Source organism: Danio rerio, chromosome 17 (genome assembly GCF_049306965.1).
Source record: "Danio rerio strain Tuebingen ecotype United States chromosome 17, GRCz12tu, whole genome shotgun sequence".
Taxonomy (NCBI): Eukaryota; Metazoa; Chordata; class Actinopteri; order Cypriniformes; family Danionidae; genus Danio; species Danio rerio.
Genome location: NC_133192.1, coordinates 6,636,590 through 6,658,779, shown reverse-complemented (window position 1 = coordinate 6,658,779; position 22,190 = coordinate 6,636,590). Strand labels below are relative to the sequence as shown.

At 35.2% G+C, this 22,190-nt stretch overlaps 2 protein-coding genes and 1 long non-coding RNA gene across 6 annotated transcripts in view; 1 reads left to right on the top strand and 2 right to left on the bottom strand.

Annotated features, from left to right (window-relative positions):
- Positions 1 to 22,190, top strand: part of LOC141378507 (uncharacterized) — a 122,881-nt gene that overhangs the window by 39,412 nt on the left and 61,279 nt on the right. The gene's annotated exons all lie outside the window — the stretch shown is intronic.
- Positions 5,498 to 22,190, bottom strand: part of runx2a (RUNX family transcription factor 2a) — a 169,350-nt gene continuing 152,657 nt past the window's right edge. For 2 of the 3 annotated variants that reach the window (XM_068214370.2, XM_068214369.2), the window contains one exon: positions 5,498 to 8,710. In XM_068214370.2, the coding sequence (XP_068070471.1) occupies positions 8,214 to 8,710 (497 nt within the window). In that variant the 3' untranslated portion in view covers positions 5,498 to 8,213. 3 annotated transcript variants of the gene reach the window in all.
- Positions 17,332 to 22,190, bottom strand: part of cdc5l (CDC5 cell division cycle 5-like (S. pombe)) — a 453,211-nt gene continuing 448,352 nt past the window's right edge. The window contains exon 17 of the transcript XR_012392666.1: positions 17,332 to 18,346. The gene's annotated coding sequence lies outside the window, so the exon portion shown is untranslated. The remainder of the gene's footprint in view (positions 18,347 to 22,190) is intronic.

Below are 22,190 nucleotides of genomic sequence, written 5' to 3'. Positions count from 1 at the left end.
TGATGGCCTGTTTTTCTAGGTTTAATTTGTGATAATGGTCAGGAATGTTGGACCATTATTGCCTTTTTAGCATAATTAGAGAACAGAAACTAGCCACACAGTAATGTGTGAATTGTGGAGCAGGCTAAATCTAAAATAATCTTGCTTTTATTCTTGCTATAATAAATATATATATATATTTGTAGAGCAACTCATGTTCTGTTGTCATTAATATTTTAATAAACAAATGAACAAAAGCAAAGTGATGCATCAAAGTTTGATTTAAAAAATCTTGAATGGTTATAAAAAATTTTATAATTAAAATAATTTGTAAAAATAATGAAAATAAATAGTTTAAAAATCGTATATATTAATGAAATGATGTAGTTCCGGAAACTTTCTATGTCTCTGTTTATCCGTCTGATTTTACAGTCAGTTTCTTTTGACCACCCCCTGTCGTTTTAAAGAATATTACAACGGCGAACACGTCAAGTATAAAAGCCTTGTCCGTTTCTTGAGGTGCGCGCACAGTCAAAGAAGGTCCGTGACGCGGAGCCTGGCGAAATATAAATCAGCCCTACGCCTTCAAGCTAAAGAGAATTGGGACACCCCGACACCCCGACACCCCGACCCCTTAACGTGAAATCGCAAAACGAGGGGTAGGGGTAAGTGGAAAGGTTAAGGGGTAGAATTGGGATTGACCAATCAAATGCTCTTTAGTATCTGACATGCCCCGCCCACTTCAAATTTGCTTCTCATTTGATGCACTTAAGCTCAACCACTCTCACTGGCAGAGCTGTGATAAAAAAAAAAAAAAAAACGCTATTGGCTGTTTTTTATTTCAGTTGAGATAACGTTAGATTTCGAAAAAAAAAACAAAAAAAAAAACACTTCATGGGACCTTTAACTGCAATGAACATGAAATTTACCAATAGATATTACAACACAAGCTCACAGCAATTTGTAACTTTTTGATTCGGTGACTAATTCGTATAAGTTCGTATGATCTCATTTGTACAATTTTGTACGATTTGCTTACTCCCCAATAAGGGTTGGGTTTAGGGGCGGGGTTGTGTGCCACGCCTCTTTTTTTAAAATCATACATTTTCATATGACCAAACTCATACGAATTACCCACTAAACTGACAAAACGTAAAATACTTGCGTTCCCTTTTGTGATCAGGCTGAATATTTCAAGAACAATCCCAAAACTTGTTCTGATTATGACAAACAAATGTAAATGGAATATCAATGCTTGTTTTAATGTTTAGAACAGACAGAAATAGTCTTAAAGAAGAATTCTCTGCTAGTTGATCCATAAAACAGACTCTTGCAAGAATACCACATAAAAAAGTGAATGAAAAACACAGTCTATAGCCCAAAAGCATATCAATATTTTGGCCCTGTGACGAAGTTGTTCTCGATGTTAAGCAGTTAAACATGAATTCATAAAAAGTTAACAGTGCAGAGGTTCTTTACATTTGCAGTTTCCTGCTTGCAGTTTTTTTTTTTATTTTGTAAACATTCTGTAAACATAAATGCTCTCCTAACTACCAGAAGACACCATGGTAAAAGCTCAATTAAACAGCGCGGCAGTTAGGGACAGCAGTGAAAGTGTTAGTATTTTTTAATCAAAGAAATGGAGTTAAATACTGTACAGAATTAACAAATTAGCAGGGTGAAAAAACATGTACTTTTTCTGCAAATAATTGTGTTTGTGGACACTGCCATAAACTTTGAATCTGATTGGAGAGTTTTTGGGTGGAAATGATCAAGAGCATGTTCAGGTTATATTTACTATTGTATAAAAAAAAAAACATTGAATTATATTTTGCATGATATTTAGGACTATGTTTGACAAGATATTTAATTTTTTTATATTTATTGATGTTCATTTATTTCATTTTGAGAATTAATTGCATACAATTACTGTAAATAGTTTACATTTTCTTGCAAATCAGATTTTTGAGGACCATGTCTTTTTGACTATTTTCATAATTAATAATTGCTGTAAATTGTTTGACGAGATATTTAATTATATATATATATATATATATATATATATATATATATATATATATATATATATATATATATATTCTAATTAATTACATTGAATTAGTTTTGATTAGTTTGGAGAATTTACGGTATGTCATTACAGTAAACTATTGTACATTTTCTTGCAAATAAAATTTTTGAGGGTACTTTTTTGTGACTATTTTTATAATTATTAATTGCTGTGAATTGTTTTCCAAGCTATTTAATTTGTATAATGTATTGATTCTGAATTATTTAATTTAGTTTTGATAAATTTTGAGAATTTGTTGCATGCCATTACTGGAAATTACTGTACATTTTCTTGCAAATCAGATTTTTTGAGGACCATGTTTTGTGACTATTTTCATAATTATAAATTGTTTTCCAAGATATTTAATTTTAATATTTATTGATGCTCATTTATTTAATTTGTTCATTTAATTTTGATTTATCTTGAGAATAATTTGCATGTCATTACCAAAAATTGCTTTACATTTTCTTGCAAATCAAATTTTTGAGGAACATGTTTGTGACTATTTTCATATTTATTAATTGCTGTAAATAGTTTGACGAGATATTTTATTTTATAATATTTATTGATGCTCATTTATTTAATTTTGATTAATTTTGAGAATTTATTGCATTATTAATTGCTGTAAATTGAAAATAATGTATTTAAATCTATTTAAAAATGTAAAATTATAAATATATATATATATATATATATATATATATATATATATATATATATATATATATATATATATATATATATATATAAAATTCATAAGTCATTTAAACAAATTTATTTAATGCTAATTTATTTAGACATAACGGGTAATGTAAAAGGAATGAGACTGAATATTATTCCATGTCACTATGTAAACTTTTAAAATTCTAGTTAGTTTTGCATGTCCTTAGGCAAACAAATAAACAAGCTTAATTCTCATCATGCAAAATATAATTTTGTTTTTTGAGTTAGCAAAATACAACCCAGGCATTTCTTTGTGTTCTTTTAAAATGGCATTAAAGACTTCATTTGCTTTGTATCCCATTGAAGAAGTGCTTTGTTCTACATAAAAATAGAAAAAAAAATAAAAAAGACAAGGGACATTTGTTTCAGAAGGGCGCTGCCAGCAGCCTATTAACTTACATTTGGACAAACAGTCTTGAATCCAGAAACACATACATTAATCTTCAAAGATGCCAAATGCAAAGTGTAAAGAAAAAATGGCATCATTACAAACATAATTGGTAACATATTTTTGCAGGAGTTCTGTCATCAGTGATGATTCAATTCCAACTCGTTATGGTCTGTTGATCAATAAATAAATCCTAGAAATAGAGATGATAAACTTTTCCGGTAAACATTTATTGCGTCGCTGTTTTAGGCTACTAAATTTGATTGTCTGCTAAGTAAAATGTATTGCAGCTGAAAGAATGCATTGATGTCTAAAATACCAGTAATATCAAAGTACTTTGATTATATACACTACCTTACAAAAGTCTTGTCACCTATCCAAATTTTAGGAACAACAAATGACTCCCATGAGCTATACATCTCTGCAATGACTCAAATCACTTATTAATGAAGGAAAGAAAGCGTTCTTGCAGGACTCCCAGAGTTTATCAAGATTCTTTGGATTTATCTTAAATGCTTCCTCCATCATACCCCTGACATGTTCAATAATGTTTATATCTGGTGACTGGGCTGGCCAGTCCTGGAGCACCTTGACCTTCTTTGCTTTCAGGAACTTTGCTGTGGAGGCTGAAGTATGAGAAGGAGCGCTATCCTGCTGGAGAATTTGCCCTCTCCTGTGGTTTGTAATGTAATGGGCAGCGCAAATATCTTGATAGCTCAGGCTGTTGATGTTACCATCCTCTTTGCAGATCTCTCGCACACCCCCATACTGAATGTAACCCCAAAAATCATGATTTTTCCTTCACCAAACTTGACTGATATCTGTGAAAATCTTGGGTCCAAGCAGGTTCCAGTAGGTCTTCGGCAGTATTTTTGATGATTAGGATGCAGTTCAACAGATGATTCATCAAAAAAATCTACCTTCTGACACTTTTCCAAATGATCAACTAGAAGTCAACATATTATTCGGTGCTCTTACAACTGGGATCGACTACAAGGCTTTTGTCAGATAGTGTAGTACCTCATGAACTTTCTGAGTTTGATTGCTGTCGTGCAGTTTGCATAGTGTTTAACTAACCTACAAAGTGCAGTTAACCATCCAGTTATTGAACAGAAGACTTTCGATTGTATGCATTTTATATTTGCACAAAGTACTAAAGCTGGGCATTTATTATTGCAAGTGCATGCATATGATTTGATCATGCCTCTATCTGAAGATGCTAAATTTAGGCCACTTCTGCAAGAGTTTGGTCGTTCTTGTAGGCAAAAAACATTAAATAAAGAATTAAATCTACAATAAATTAACTTGATAAACATTGGATACCAAAATCAAGTGGAGAGTGCCGTAATTCACCTCTCATAACCTAATTTGTACATTTATTGAACTGTTCTTGTTGTAGTTGTTATATTTACTCAGTCTAAAGTGTTCTTAATATGTAATGCTTTAGACTGAAGAGATAATTCTGAGAAAAATCCACGTTTCATTGTGCATATAGCCTTATACAATGAACAAATCTTCCTTCATCGCGTTGGATTTTTACTTGATTTGGTTGCTTTACAATATCAACAATAATAATAAAAATAATAATAACAAAAAATTAAATTACAAAATGAGTAAATAATTCATTAAGTTATTAATAGATGTCCTAAAAAATAATATTCAAACGTCTTAAGTTTTGTCCCTCTAAACACATTGCATAATTTAAAGTTTATATGGCTTATATTGCTTCTCCTCAATCAGTACTGCTTGCTACCATTTCATACATAAATTAAGGTAATCAGAGGGAATTAGCCAGTACTGTTTCAAATAGCTGACTTCTAGCACGCATATAAATAAGACAACTGCTTTCAGTGTTAAGAAATGCTAAATTATATTGAGTTAGTATAAAATGTTCTGAGCCAATTGTATGGTTGGATTGCTATTGCAATGAGCGTTTACTCTATAGGACAGGTAAAGGGATAGTTCATTCAAAAAAAATAATAATAATAATCATGTGAGGTGTCATTTAATAAAAAAATGGTCCCACTTTATATTGTGGCCTTCACTAATATGTACTTACACAGGAATTAATAGTTTGTTACAATGTACTTATTGTGTAAATACATGTATTTACTGTGTATGTATGCTTGATTAAATACCAGTATGTAATTACTTCTGTAATTAACTTTTGTAATTACATTTGTAAATACACTGTTGACCATCCCTTGCACCTTAACCCACCCTTAAACCTACCCATGCCACCAAACCTGTCCATAACCCAACCTCTAGCCCAACTCAAAAGCACCATAAGTGTTCTCAAATACATTATAAACACAGTAAGTACATTGTATTTTTTTTTTGATGCAAGTACATAGTAGTTGAGGACACTTAATGTAAAGTGGGACCAAAACTATAAATGATAATGGTGTTTTTACACAAAGCTATTGATTTTCCAATCTTTGGTGTTTTTTTTAAAGCTTCAAAGCCATTCTTCATTTTGGATCTTGAAAGCCACCTTAATCTTTTGATTATATTTTAATGTGCAGCATCAAATTTTCATCAATTTCTTGCAAACAAGTATTTTTGTCTAGTTTTTCAGTGAAATGTCTAAAAATTATTACATCAAGATACTTGATATTGTGTTAGATCTCTTCATTGAGAAGGTATAAATAAGCAAAAATCACCTATTATTTATGTCTAAGCACTTCAGAAGTGAAGACATTGGTATAGTATTGGCTAAAAATTAAAATAAACATTTTCAAGAGTTCACACTTAGCTGATGATTGATTATAAAGCGTGTTTGGCATGCTGTCGTGGGAGAGAGCTTTGAGCTCATAAGATTCTCAAGCCTAGGGCTCCTTCCAATTTGCAGGGCGAGAGGGGAGTTTGAGCTCAGGTAGATCTTGAGAACTCCCCTGGTGTTTATGGCTAATGACAAATTAGGACTTGCTATGGAAAGGTATACTGCTGACTAGGAGCTCATCTGTGGCGGCAATTTAGTTTAGGCAATTTACTTATGTCGCATGTCTTTGGACGATGGGAGGAAACTGGGGAAGAAAGCACGGGGAGAAAGTGTAAAGCCGCCGTGCTGCCCAATCTAGGAGGAGTAGGGGTGGAAGTGAGAATTCTTCTAAATGAAGATGACTTTGGTATGAAACTCTGGTTATTTATGGTGACTAAGGAATCGTTTGATTGGTAAATCATGTGTTAGCTAATGCGGGACCAGCCTTGGTCAATCGTAAGCAAGTGATCCTCTCCAAAATTAGTTTATAAATAAACTTCAGTTGTTGTAATATGCAAAAATGCTCTAAATGACATTTGCATTTTAAATTTGAAGGAAATACTTTTAGTAGTTTACAGAATAAATGAAAAAAAAAAAAATTAAATGTACAACTATAATCCAGAAAAAAATGATTTTCTCCTCTTTTCAAACTTTTTATGTGGCTTTTTAAGCAAAATATCTTGATTTAAGAATTTTTAGATGTTTCCATTGTAAAACAGCCCTAAAATACTGCGTAGGGAATTCAGGTAAATAAAAGTATGTTTTCATTTTTGAGTGAACTATTCCTCGAATTCTGTGAGTGTTAAATCACTCACAGCTGATTGTGGAACGTCATATTAAGCAGAGTAATGCAGTAAATCACCCTTTTCTAAGGGTAATCTGTATTGGAGTATTAAAAAAAACATCAGTGCAGTCAAAAAAATACACTGCAACCTGTCAACTTTGTACCAATGTGTACCAGCAAGTGTCACATAGTACAAGTAAGAAACTATTAGATTTACTGAGTACCAATAAGATCCTACTAGCACTAACAAGTACCAGTGAGTACTAAAGATTACTCGCTAGTACCAATGATTACCGGTAAGTACAGATAAGTACCAAGGAGTACTGATGAGTACCAACAAGTATTAATGAGTACTAAGGTTGTGAAAAGTATCAAATTCGATAGCAATTGGTACTAAAATTTTAAAAACGTCCATTTCTTGCTAACATTTGAGGTTGAGATTTCCCGCTGTTCTTAAACACCACCGATTGGCCATTGTGTTCATGTGCTCAACAGATATGGCTGTGATTGGCTATAAAGGACATTTTAAAAATGTAAGTACTGATTGGTAACAAACTCGTTACTTTTGACAGTCCTAAAGAGTACAAATGCGTACCAGTTAGTCAAAGTTTACCAGTAAGTACTGATGACTATCAGCAAGTATCAGTGATTACCTGTAAGTACTGATGAGTACTAGCAAGTACCAGTGAGTATCGAAATGTACTGAGTGCCAGAAAGTACCAGTCCGTACCAATGATTACCAGTAAGTACTGATGAGTACTAGAAGGTACAAATGGGTACCAGCGAGTATCTATGAGTACCAGTATGTACCAATGACTGCTGAAAGTACCAATGAGTACCACCAAGTACCAGAAGGTACTGATGAGTACAAGTGAGTACCAATAAGATCTGATACGTACCAGTGAGATCTGTTGAGTACTAGTGAGTACCAATGAGTGCAAGTGAATAACCACGGGTACCAGTGATTACCAGTAAGTACTGATGAGTACTAAAAAGTACCAATGGGTACCAGTGAGTACCAATGATTATTAGTATGTACTGAGTACCAGAAAGTACTAGTGAATACCAATGATTACCTATAAGTTCAATGAGTACCACCAAGTAGCAGAAAGTACTAGTGAGTACTGATGAGTACCAGCAAGTACCAATGAGTACAAGTGATTTACAATGAGTACCAGCAAGTACCAGTGATTACCAGTAAGTACTGAGGAGTACTAACAAGTACCAATGGGTACCTGTGAGTACCAGTATGTACTGAGTACCAGAAAAGCAATGGTTACCAATAAGTACCAGTGAGATCTGATAAGTACTAGTGAGTACTGATGAGGACCAGCAAGTGCCAGTGAGTACAATTGACTGACAATGAGTACCAATAAGTACCGATGAATCTCAGCAAGTACCGACAACCGATACCAAAGAGTTTGTGCTTCAAATCGGATCATCCTCATTTCTAACACTCTGTCTTTAAGGCTAACAGTGCTGCATTGAGGTTTTGTTCAACCAGAGCATCTCAATATGGCCGCCACACGGACTCATCCATCCTGCCACTGGAGTTGAGCACAGTTGGAGAGCTGCTGTGGCTGCCGTCCGCCTCACCTCCATCCGTCTGATTGGGCAGGTTGGGGTTGATGAGGGTGCTGCCGGTGGATGCGCTAGTGCAAGGTGGAAGCATCCTGGATGGGGACCGATCACCCCCTGGCACCATCGAGAATTGGTATGACCCGGATGAGGCGCCGTAGTAGAGATATGGTGTGCTGCTGGTTTGGAAGGGCCCACTTTGGTTCTGGGTGGATCCGGGGTACGGTGGAGGCAGGTATGTGTGGTAGTGGGTGGTGGTGGACATGCCCAGAGACATGCCGGAGGTCACCGGTGTTGGGGTGTAGGTGAATGTTGCTGGATAGTGCATTCTGGGACTGGGAAAGCGGCTGTCTGTGAGGGACGACAGGCTTGGGAATTGACGCTCAAACTGGCGGGGGTCGGCTGAGAAAGGACTGAGTTCTGACGTACCTGGAGGAGAGAAGGGAGAAGTTGATTTAGTGATATTTCATTTGTAAGATGTTTTAAATATAAAGACACTTTGTGAAAATGAATTTATTGGGAATTTCTATTTTTTTTTCAGTAAAGTTGAAGTGATATTCATGATGTTGTAAATGTAACTTAATTTTGGCATTTTAAATCAATTTAATTTAAGTCACTTTGAAAAAGTAAACCATTTTCTTTTATATTACATCGTTGTTTTAGTCCTAAGTATATTTTATAGGTTTAAAGGTGCAATATGTAAGTTTGACACCCAGTGGTTCAACTAGGTATCGCATTCCTGGATCAAAACAAACGCAAGCACAGGTTGCCAGATTGAGGATCAACCAGAGCGAGTGTTCTAAATAAAAGCAATGGCACGCGATAGAAGGAACATTTTTCATATTAAAAGGAGTTTTTGTTATAATCAACACCTCAAATTTATATACTATACACACATTTATACACCTCAAATCTACTTGCAGCAGAACAAAATAAAACTGACAATGATCACGTCAAGTACACCCCATCTGCTTTATTCAGTGTTAAACGCTAGTGATGTGAGTCTGAATGTCATTTTACATTATATTTATTGCCATACTACTGAAAGCAGCAGCAGATAGTTCACCTCAGATCTTGAAAATAAACCATTTGAAATTGAACTGTGCAAATCAACACATATCAGTGATTCAGCATCTACATTTAACAATGTTAAAGAGGCTTAATATGTATTAATTAGATTATAAACCTTACCATTTGGCTGGTGTGCAGTATGTGCACTATTCTATGCTTCTGAGTGGCTGTATTTTAATTTCTGTCGTGTTCCGCTCGTGCAAACAGCCAAATTGCTTATCACTGCAAATCTCGTCATGTAGCGTGTTGTTAGGACACGGGGTTACAATGTAACTTGCTTTCCTAATGTTTCCATTGGTAATATTTATCTTATTTGCTAATTAATAACCTCATTTGGAACTTTGAACCTGCATCTCATTTCGGAGTCTGCTACTGTCCAATGGAGGTCGCATTTCGATCACAAGCACATGCTTTTAAGAATGAATGAATGAAATCTGTGGTTTTCTGACAAGGCACCCAAGGGTGCAGAAATATAATTGGCTAAGCTGGCATCGGGCGCGTTAAAAGAACCAAAACAAAGACACCCGTTCCATCACAGAATACACATTTTCAAAGCAGAATATCTGACTTCAGCATTGTTTTTCAGATAAACAAGACTGTTCAATTAGCATGTTTCTTAAATATCTGCAAACATATTATGGTATTTTTATCCTTTAGAAGAGTCAAAAACTGACATACAGCACCTTTAAAAATATATGATATCAATTCAATATTAAACCAGATGAAAGCTAAATATTTTTTCAAAGTTTTCATTATAATTCTTATGCAGACATTTTCAATGATATGTTCGTAATCTTTTGTTTGTATAAAAAAAGTGTGGAATGTTATTTTGCAAAATAATTAATTAATTCAGTCATTTTTCTTTGGCTTAATCCCTTATTTATCAGGGGTCACCACAGCAGAATGAATCGCCAACTATTCCAACATATGTTTTACGCAGTAGATACCTTTCCTGCTGCAACCCAGTACTAAGAAACACCCATACATTCTCACATTCACACACACACACACACACACTCATACACTATGGCCAGTTTAATTTATTCAATTCACCTATAGCAAATGTGTTTGGACTGTGGGGTAACCGGAGCACCTGGAGGAAACCCACGCCAACACAGGGAGAACATGCCAGTCCCCTGAAATGCCCCTGTTAGGTGATAGTGTTAACCACTGAGCCACCGTGCCGCCCTTGCAAAACAATATTTCAGTTAATTATTTTTTAAATAATATATATATTATTAGTGTAATATCAGACTTTTGAGTCCAATTGCACGGAACATTCAAAAAGTAATTATTTAATGATAACAGAAAAAGTGCAGTAAATGAAATAATCCTTAATACCTATTTTTATTCATCATTTAGTTTTTTAAACGATTCCAAAGCAGTTCATTTCCAAAACTCATTTGCAATTAAAATTTTTATAATCAACTTTCAGCTTATGTATTGTAAATTAATTACGGCTTAGGCATAAAAACGTAACACGCTCAAAATTGTTTGCTCTTTGTTTAAACTACTTATTTAAAATGAGCTGAATCAACACAACTCTTTAGATTTTTTTGAGACAACTTCATTGTTTCATGTTCAATCAACTTGAATTTTTAAAAACGAATAAGATAACTCAATTCTTGCTCCAAACACAAATCGATTGTGTAGATCCCAGCATCTTTACAGCGAAGACAAAAACTATAGACCATTTTAAGGGATGTAAACAATAACAATGGTCCTCTAACATATTTCCTGGTTTACATTTTTAACTTCCATAGCTTTCTAGAATCCAAAAAGCTCCATATATTGATAAATAATCCTATGGCTGGTGTTTTAACGTAAAGTTGTCATTGAATTGCCTCTTGTTACAGTTATGAAATAGTTTGACAACAAGCAGGAAATTTTCATTGGCCAAAGACATCACCACATTGAAATGGTCTATACACTGTAAAAAATGCTGGTTTCAATACATGTTATCCCAACATAAATTGATTTATTGATTGAAGTTAACTTAATTGCTTTTGTAAATGTGGAGTGAACATAAAACAATTATGTTGTCCCTCCAAAAACTAAAGAATTGTGTTGAGTCAGCTTATTTTAAGTACTGTATGTAGTTTGAACAAGCAGCAAAAACATTTTTGAATGTATTATCCAGGGCTCATACGGTCATGAAAAAACCTGGAAAAGTCCAGGCCAGGAAAAGTTTTGGAAAAACAGAAAAACCCGCAAACTTTTGGAAAAGTCATGGAAGTTAGTTTAACAAATATCTGTAAACTTGAATTAGGGCTGCGCGATATTGGAAAAATCTGACATTACCATATTTTGTATTTCTGTGATGTATATTGCGATGTGAATACAATTTCACCAGATCAGGGGTTCTCAAACTATTTTCATCAAGTACCACCTCAGAAAAAATTAGTCTCTCCAAGTACCACCAAAATGAGCAGTATTGAAATACAGTAGCGTAGTAGGCCCAAAAAAGCAGCTACAACTCTGCACAGTTAAAAAAAAAAAGTGGCAGATTACCTCAGAAATAGAGACTATGTCATATATGGCATATTATATACATCATTTTTAAGTAATTTTGAAATATATGTACCACCACGTACATGACACATTTAATTCCTCCGTGTGCCACTAGAAGGAAGCCCGCGTACCACTAGTGGTACACGTACCACAGTTTGAGAACCACTGCACCAGATGATTTAACAGGCTTATTTGGATTGATTGGATTTTGTTGGCGAGTAAATCTCGAGTAATATATAACAAATAAATTTCAAGCATAGATAAATAAATATAGCAAAGACAAAAGTGAATCATTGTTTTCAAGTATTCACTATTCTGGTACAGATATTGAATAATCAACACTGCATGGTCTTCATTGTATATTATTTAATCTTTATTAAAGTTACAAAAAATACTTGTGGCCGAATGTTTTAAAATCTAAAATATTGAAATGTTCACAACTCTTAATCCATTATAATTAAACTCTATACTAATGAGTCCGATTTAACATCGCATATGCTGCGATGTGACTATTGCGGATACATGCATTGCGATATCGATGCTGAAATGATAAATTGTGCAGCCCTAACTTATATATAAGTTGGTTGTCTTTACTTCCTTTCTGTCCTTGGCCAAAAACTTGCTCTCACATTACGTAAGCATTATCAAAATCAATTTCACATAGATATAAAAACAAATTTAAACAAAATAGTTTGTTGCTTGTTCTGTGTTATGCTGTAATAAATCTAAATGTCATTGTTTTTCTTATTGTTTACCATGTATATGTAGACATGAATCAATAGGTCATGAAAATTTACTTGAAAGTTCTGGAAAAGTCTTGGGAAAGTCGTAAAACTTTAGTAGTAACATTCTGTGTATGAACCCTGATTATCATTTGAAATGTATCCATTTTACCCATTAACATATCAGAAAAGATTGCATCCCTTTGTTAGTCATTTGTAAAAGACTGTGGCCTTTAATTGTATCAAAGTAGTTTCATACAAACCAATTAAGCCTGAAGCTAATGACACAAAGTTAAATCAGACAGAAGAGGGCGCTGTCAAACTTATTTACACACAGCTCCAACTAGCCTATCAACACAAAAGTGACTAAAAAGTTTGTGAGTGCATGCATCCTCCAAATAACGAAACTGTCATGTGAAAAATAATGACAGTAATTATGACGAGGCTGTCCTAAACAATTTAATTAGAGTGAAAACAATTTAGTCTTTGTTGTTATAAATAAACCAAGTCAGTGTTTGAGGAAACCCAAGCCACGGAAGCATTCTGAAATGACACTAAAGAAAAAACACTTCACATTAAGGTAGCATTACAAACAAATTAGCTTTGTTAACATTAGGTAATGATAATAAAGTTGTTTATAGGGTATATGCTGAGCTAGTGTTTCCCACACTAATAAACTTCCGGTTACCTGTTATTGTGAGTTTTTTTGCCATTTTATACGGTTCCTTTTACAGCATCGATGTTGTAATGTCATTCAAATACAATCAGTTAAATAGACTTTGTCATTTATTTAGTTGCTGAAGTGTAAAACGAGACAAAAAGCCATTTGCTCGCATGCCCTCGTCAGAATCGGCAGGTTAGCGCAGAAGCTCCATTGATTATACAGGGGTAAAATAAATGCTCATATTATACAGACATGACAAGGCAAGGCAAGGCAAGTTTATTTATATAGCACATTTCATACACAATGGCAATTCAAAGTGCTTTACATAAACAAGAATAAAAGAAACAAGTAAAATAAAAATAAAAACAAATAATAAAAATGCGTCAAAACAAAACATAAAAAACAGGTAAAATGTGATATAAAAGAATGAAGAAGAAGAGAAAAACATGATTGTGCAATCTGTCGGACGCAGCACAGTGCTTATTCAGTAAAGGCACAGCTAAACATGTGTTTTCAGTCTTGATTTGAATGTGCCTAATGTTGGAGCACATCTGATCATTTCTGGAAGCTGATTCCAGCAGTGAGGGGCATAGTGGCTGAAAGCTGATTCACCCTGCTTTGACTGAACTCTTGGAACTTCTAGTTTATATGATCCTAATGATCTGAGTGATCTGTTGGGTTTGTATTCAGTGAGCATATCTGTGATGTATTGAGATCCTTGGCCATTTAGTGATTTATAGACCAGTAATAATACTTTAAAATATATTCTGAATGTAACTGGCAGCCAGTGTAAAGACCTGAGGACAGGTGTGATGTGCTCTGATTTTCTGGTTCTGGTCAGAATTCTGGCTGCAGCGTTCTGGATGAGCTGCAACTGTCTGACTGTCTTTTTAGGAAGACCAGTGAGGAGTCCATTACAGTAATCCACCCTGCTGCTGATAAAAGCATGAACAAGTTTTTCTAAATCTTCACTAGAAACAAAGCATCTGACAGGGAAAATGTAATTTAATACAGTGCTTCTTGTACAGTTTGAGACCCACTTTATATTGGATATCACTCAGCCAGTGGAGATCGCTGAATTTGAAAGAAAACTGACCTTAAACACGCCGATTTTGCAATGGCATTTAGTTCACTTGAAGCAGTTAACCCAGACTGCCGGCAAATTAAAAGTCCTATTAGCACCCTATTAGGTCGAATTGCATTAACTAATGTTAACAAGCGTGAATTTGGATGTTAGTGCACATCAAATTTTTGGAGAAAAATTAGGAGTTTGGCAAAAAAGTGTGAAAGAGTTAAATTTTTGAGTTTATTTTAGTCTGCGGACGTTTTTTGCTAATTCCGCGGAGAGTTTCGGCAAAAATCTGGTGATTTCTGCGGAATTATTTTGGGAGTGTCATAACCAAAACCTTAATATACTGTATATAATAAAAAATAATATCTTTTTAACTTTTATTTAATGTTTAAAATGCAATGCCAATTAGATTCACTTTATTTGGTAAACAAAGCAAGTCTCTCATATAATATCTCTACTAAAAGACTAAAAATATTACTTTACACACTGCATTGTACATAAATCAGATGAACATTTTCACATTAGTCAAAATTATTACTGTAATTAATTAAAAACTGAATAATAATAAATTTACACGCATTTAATCAAGTAAATAAACAGAATTAATTATGGGCTAAAAATCTGCGGAAAATGTGCAAAATTTTGCGCGCGCAGATTCCGTGTGGGCCTAGTTATGGGATATTCAAGCCTGATCTCAAGAAAACTTAAGTATTTTATGTTTTTTCAGTTTAATGGCGAATTCGTACGATGTCAGTTGTGCGAAAATGTAAGATTTTAAAAAGGAGGCGTGGCACCAACCCCACCCCTAACCCCAACCGTCATTGGGTAATGAGCAAATCATACTAAATAGTACGAATTAGATCGTACAAATTCATACGAATTACCCTCTAAATCAAAAAGTTACGAATTGCTGTGAGACTGCGTTGGATATTCCCTGCTGTGTTATATTTTGGAGTTCATTCAACTGGTGTTCAGCAACGCACTTTAACTTCTTACTGGAGTTACTTTTTTTGAAAGTATGCCATTACACAACCCTGCTGAGCAGCACATGAGAGCTGGACTGATGTTCTTCGTTGTGAGGTAGGTGAAAGCGCTTTGTTATACAATTCTGTTTTTTCGAAATGTATGTTTTGTGACAGAAATGTGTTGTGCTGTAGCTGTTCGATTTTATACTGTGTCGCTAGTGACTGCATGTGGCAAACTTAGCATCTAACATAAGTTCGCTTTTCCAATGTGGCTGTTTTATGCGGTATTTTTAAGATGTGAATGTGAACAAGCTAACGCTAGCTAATAATTTTTCCATTCCGTGTGTTTCTGAAAATGTGTTTTCTGCTGTCAAAAATAGTGGTTCATGATCAGATAAAGAAACCTGCTGTTCACTTTTCAAATAGGCTACTTTACACAGCGAGTAAGGGTTAATATGTTTTATCCAGCAATACAGCTTTATGTCTGTAAGAAAAACCAAAGAAACATGTCACCCACACTGATGTTATTTAAGAATTTTTATTTTTATTTTTTATAGATTTTGAAAGTTTATGTCATGGCTCAGAGTGAAGTTGTGTGCATTTCAGAACCATTTGCTGGTTCGTGTTGTTTTTGTGATTATCAGATTTGACTTTCCTGCTGCAAAGTTGTTGAAGTGTCCTTCTCCCAAAGTCTGACAGATACATTGTCTGTTATTCAACCTTTAATGGACTGTGTCCATGCAACAGATGTAAGTTTGTTTTTTTGCAGTTGTTGATAGATTAGATATGGTTGCAGCCGGAAGTTAACAAGAATTAATTATGTAATTTCTTAAATTTAACCATTTATTGTATTTTATTAACGTCTACCCTCACCCCAACCTTAAACCCAACCCTTAGCCCGTACTCACACTAGGTACAGTTGCCTCGAACCGGGCCAAAACATGCTTGTCCCCCCTCCCGTCCCCCCTCCCGTCTCCCCCGACGGCCCGCTAACACCACAAACGGGCCTCGGCACGCTAACGTCATCGCTGCTGCGCTGTTCAGTGAGAAGCGCTCTCTCAGCAGCACAGTGGAGATTTCTCTAGTTATATCTTTTCAGTTGTTTGTTATGCCGTCAAATATTTCGCCAAACAGTCTTTAGGGATGCGGTGACACGCAGTCAGATATTTCGCCAAACAGATCCGCCACTTTTGGCGCTCATAAACAATCATAAAGCTCTCGTGCTGTAGGAATGAGGAGGTTTGCTGAAGCCGCGCAGCTGTCGTGCAGTGAGGAGTTTTCGTCTTTAATAAACTACGGCAGTTTGGGTTCACTGAACAGTAAGAATGATTAATAAATCCATATGAAACAGTCTCTTAAAAATCACGTCTCGCTTTCAGTTTCGGGCTTTGGCGCGTTTTGCACTCACACACAAGCGTACCGCGCCAAAGCTCAAGTGAACCGGGCTCAGGCACACCTCTTCCAACCGTGCCAGGGCCGGCCAAGTGAACCGTGCTTGAGCCCGATTCAGCACACTCACACTTCTCAAACGATCCGGGAAACGGGCCTGGGCACGGTACGGATGGACCTTACAGTAACGTAAAAACAGTATTTGTACAGAGTATTATTTATGTTATCGAATAAATTACCCAATAAATTGTATTTATAACACCCACCCCAAACCTAAACCCAACCGTCACAGTACTGTAAAATTATTCATTATTGTTATGCAGTGTCATTAAAAAAATGCTGCTATATTAATGAGCATATCGCACTTCCGGTCGGCCGCGTATCCGATCTAGACTTTACCTTTTTTTACTTCCATACAAATAGATCTTATACTGTACACATTACATAATAGTGTTAGAAAATAAATACATTTTAAAGTATTAAATGGTATATACAGTTATTAAATAATTTTTTTTTATTTGTTTAAAAAAATTGGTCTAATTTTGGTTATGTTTCTACATTTTTTTTAAATTTGTTTCAGAATATCGAGCAAAAACTTCAAAGCCAGCAGAGTTAGGGTTTGGGTGTAATTAAAGGTTCAGGACACCCTGGAGAACTTTTTTTTTATATTAACAGATGTGTGTGTGTTGAGCATCAGTTAAGACAATGTTAGCACCTGTCAGCTTTAATTGTGGGGAAAACTGGATAATTTTGAGCTTTTGTCAGCTAATTTCAGCTTCCGGGTTTAAAATGATTTTTGGGGCGGGATCAAAATTGGCGACGTAGCGCAGAACTGCAAGTGCAATGATGACACGTCGGTTTCTCATTATTATTCATAGCGGAGTGTTCTTATCCTATGAGAAGAGCCGGCTGCTTAATTATTCATGAGACCTGCCAGACCTGCCAGTGTCAAGCCCGAGCTGAGAGACACGGAAACCACGACACACTATTGAGCCGTTTATGAAGGCTCGTATGCGTTTGTTTCCATGATCCACGTGGTTTGTTGCATGTTTTCCCCCGTGATCTTGTCAGGGCCGATCAAACAGCAAAGCTGTGTGCGTGCTGCTAGCATTTTTGTCGGGAGAGCAGCACGAGAATTAGAGAATGGCGGACGCTGTCTTTTATCAGGAGTTCGTTCACATTCAGACACATCGCCGTGCTGCTGTGTTTGCCTAAATCCTCCAGATTACCAGCAGGGCTAACGGTTAAAATAGACAGGTCAGGAGACCTGCTGCACTGAGTCTGCTGGATACGGGGATTGAGGGAGAAGTCCTCATTTATAGTGTTTACATGAACACACTTATCTTTATAATGATATAAATTGTGGTTATGTGTATATGAAATTACGAATAACAAATGTAGCAGGGCATTAAATCAATGTTCATTTCTTTGCATTTTAACTGTGTGAACTATAAACTCATGCGTCTCCTCTTTGTGTCTCATTTTGTGAGCTAACTGACAACAACAGTTGTTCGCTCACGTTCTCCCCTGCTGGTCACGCCCACTCCTGCCCGATGCTCGCGGAGCTCCACGCCCATTAATCATGCATCTTTTGAAAAAATTCTGAAGTAGACTTTAACCGAAAGTGGGGGGTGTCATGGCCCTTTAAGGAGTATGACGAGATATTTTGTGCTGCCTTTTATTCCTGCAAACTTAATTTTATATAATGAGATGTGTTGATTGTTTTGTGCAATTTTACTAAGCCATTGGTTTTAGTTGACACTTAGTAAATGTTGAACTATGATTAATAAATGCCGTGCATGTATAAAAACATTAACTTATCAAATCTTATAGGAAAGTGCGTCCAAAAACAAAACAAATGCGCATTAATCCACTTATTCTTCTTAAGAATTTAAGTTGAGGAAAATGCAAAAAATCTTAGCCGAGCAACAAGAGAAACTGGATCATCTTGCATTTCATCACTTTAATAGAGACATAAACGTGAATTAAACGTTCATTTGCCACCCGAATTACACAATGCTCGGGTTGATTCGAGGTCAGGATGAAAATCAATCCTGCAGAATTGTCACCAATATGCAAACCGACGGCTAATTATGCCGCTGAAAGCTTCAGCTTTGGGCTGTTTGTTTCTTCACGGAAGGTTTGTATGCGAATGCGTCGTGTGCGTTCATGCTCGCATGCACAAACACACACGCATCCTCGCATTTATATGAATATCAAAGAGAAATGTCGGGATAAACTGGGAGCGCACATGGAAACGCTTAGAGGAGAAAACAGTTTCCACAGGATGCATAATGAGCAGTCTCAGATGTGGTGGCATGTCTGCGATTAGCCAGAGAGAAGGGCCGATCTTCTCTCTTAGAACCACAAGATGTTTTTAAATTATAAACCACTAATGGGCTGCGACTCCCAGAACCCCAGGAGAGAGAATCCCAGAGGAACGTCTTATCATCTTCTCCTCCTCATCTCCACATCTGTCTTATTTTTCGTATGCACTCTGCGTTCATCATGATCTGCTTTTCAAATGGAGCCGGCTGCTAAATTAAAGGCTATAAACAAACAATCCCAGGCTCCTCTGCTCTTTCCCTTAAAATTCCATTTTCTTCACAAACAAACCTAAAGTCATTTCTTTTCTTTTATATTTCCTTTACTTTAAAAAAATGCCGGGTTCCACACAAATCCTTCATGTTGTCCTGACACAAACTGATTGTTAACTTTTTACGCTGTGGAAGAAATTCATTGGCAGCATGGTGGCTCAGTGGTTAGCACTGTCGCCTCACAGCTAGTTTTAGTCCTGGCTGGGGCATTTCTGTGTGGAGTTTGTATGTTCTCCTCGTGTTGGCGGGGGTTGCCTCTGGGTGCTTCGGTTTCCCCAACAATCCAAACATGTCCTATAGTTGAACTTGATTAACAAAATTGCCCATAGTGTGTGTGTGTGTGTGTGTGTGTGTGTGTGTGTGTGTGTGTGTGTGTGTGTGTGTGTGTGTGTGTGTGTGTGTGTGTGTGTGTGTGTGTTTGGTGTTTCCCAGAGTACTGGGTTACGGCTGGAAGAACATCCACTGTGTAAAACATTTGCCGGAATACTTGCTGGTTCATTCTGCTGTGGTGACCCCTGATAAATAAGGGACTAAGCCAAAGGAAAAATGAATGAATTAATGGCAAAAAGTCAAGACAACAAATGTTGCTATCACTTATTTTAAGGAGTTAATCAGGTTTCAACTAAAATTTTAAGTTATTCAGTTTATTAAGTTTAACTTAATATTTTTAGTCAGTAATTGACGTCAATTTGATTTAACTAAAAAATATAAGGCAGCGAGATTTTTATTCTTTTTTTTGATAAATAAATTGAAGTGGATTAAACGTAAAGCAATTGAGTTATCCCCAAAAAAGTCGTGTCAGCTTATTTGAAATTTGATTATTTTTTTTAAAGAAGTTTTTCTTGACTTTTCATATTTGAATTTCTCTTTTTATTTACTTTAAACTTGTATTCTGTATTTTCTACTTGACAGGTTTCAGGCAACCCTAAACTATTTTCCTGTTTTAATTTCCCTCTTTTATTTCAATTTGATTTTCCCAATTTGTTTCCTTCAAACTTTTTTTTTTCTCTCATTTTCATCCAGCCTCTATTAATTTCAATTTATTTAATCATAAAGCACATTTTACAAGCTATATTTTTTTCCCATTTCAGTTTTTTAGTTCTTTCCTCATTTTTTTCAGTTTCCTTTTTCTTGACGTTTGTCCAGACATGGACAACATTATTGGTAGCCTTACATTTAGGAAAGAAAAACTAAAGTGGTCACTGAAATAACTTAAAAAAAACTCTGTTTCTCTTTTTTAAATATTTCCCAAGTGGTGTTTAACAGAGCAAAGACATTTTCACAATATTTCCTATAATATTTTTTTCTTCTGGAGAAAGTCTTATTTGTTTTATTTCGGCTAGAATAAAAGCAGTTTTTAATTTTTTAAACATCATTTTAAGGACAAAATTATTAGCCCTTTTAGGCTATTTTGTTTTTCGATTGTGTACAGAACAAACTATAGTTATACAATAATTTGCCTAGTTACCCTAACCTGCCTAGTAAACTGTATTATCCTAGTTAAGTCTTTAAATGTCACTTTAAGCTGTATAGAAGTGTCTTGATAAATATCTAGTCAAATATTATTTACTGTCATCATGGCAAAAATAAAATAAATCAGTTATTAGAAATGAGTTATTAAAACTATCATGTTCAGAAATGTGTTGAAAAATCAGCTAGTTTTGGAATTGTGGTTCAGCAGAAGCAATAAAAGACAAACTAATGAAACTGGCCGAAACCAAAATGAAGGGCATCAACAATTTTGTCCATGTCTGTATTAAATTTAATATTTCACTTTCAATTTCATGTTTGGTTTGCCATTTCCCCTTTACTTCAAACAAACAAACCAGAATATATGGCCTCTTTTTTTAACCATTTTCACTTTTCTCCCACTTCCTCTTTTTTCTTTCCTCTTCTTATCAAATTAACCTACACTCATTTCCTTTTCTTTCTACTTCCCTTGTCCTGACCTTTTTCATTTTCATTTGGGTCCATTTAATATCTCAACAAACCAAATCCTGTCTTTAATATTTCCAATTACTTTGCAATTTCCCATCTTCTTTATTTAACATGATGGCCTTTCATAAATCCATTTCCCATCTGCTTAAGTCATGTCCTTTTCTTTCCATTTTGCCTTTCCTTTCTGTTTCCCAAAATCTTTTCTTTCTATTATCCAGATCCTTACTCTACATTTAGTTTTCTTTTCCCTTTGTATTTCTCCTTCCCAGTACTGGGTTGCAGCTGGAAGGGCATCCGCTGCGTAAAACATATGCTGGAATAGTTGGCGGTTTATCCTGATGTAGCAAGCTCTGATAAATCAGAGACTAAGCCGAAGGAAAATGAATGAATGAATGAGTTTCCCTTTCTTGGACATAATTTGAAACTAATTAGTTTTTTCCCCATGTCCACTTTCTCTTTAATTTACATCATACAAAATACTATTCCTTTCCTCTACATTCTTATCATTCTGATATTTCTTGTTTCAGTTCCCCCTTTTTTCTTTCCTCCTAACTATAATCTTTTCCTTCCTCTATTTTGTTTTACCATCTCCATATCCTCTGTTGTTTATTTAACAAAGCAAAAACTTTTCTTCTAACTTTTTCTATTTGTCATTTCCTTCACTTTAAACAAACAGGAATATTTTACTTCCTATTCCCACTACCATTTCCTATTTGTTTCTTTCTTCGATCAATCAATCAATCAATCAATCAATCAATCAATCAATCAATCAATCAATCAATCAATCAATCAATCAATCAATCAATCAATCAGTCAGACACCAACTCTTTCCATTTCCCTTTCCCCTTCCTTTCAGTTACTAAAACACTTTTCTTGCGGTTTCCTCATTCCTCACCTTACTATTTCCTCTTTTCTAGCATTTATTCCTGCTTTTCCTTTCTATTTCCCCCTTTTATTTCCTAGTCTCTAATTTTTATTCC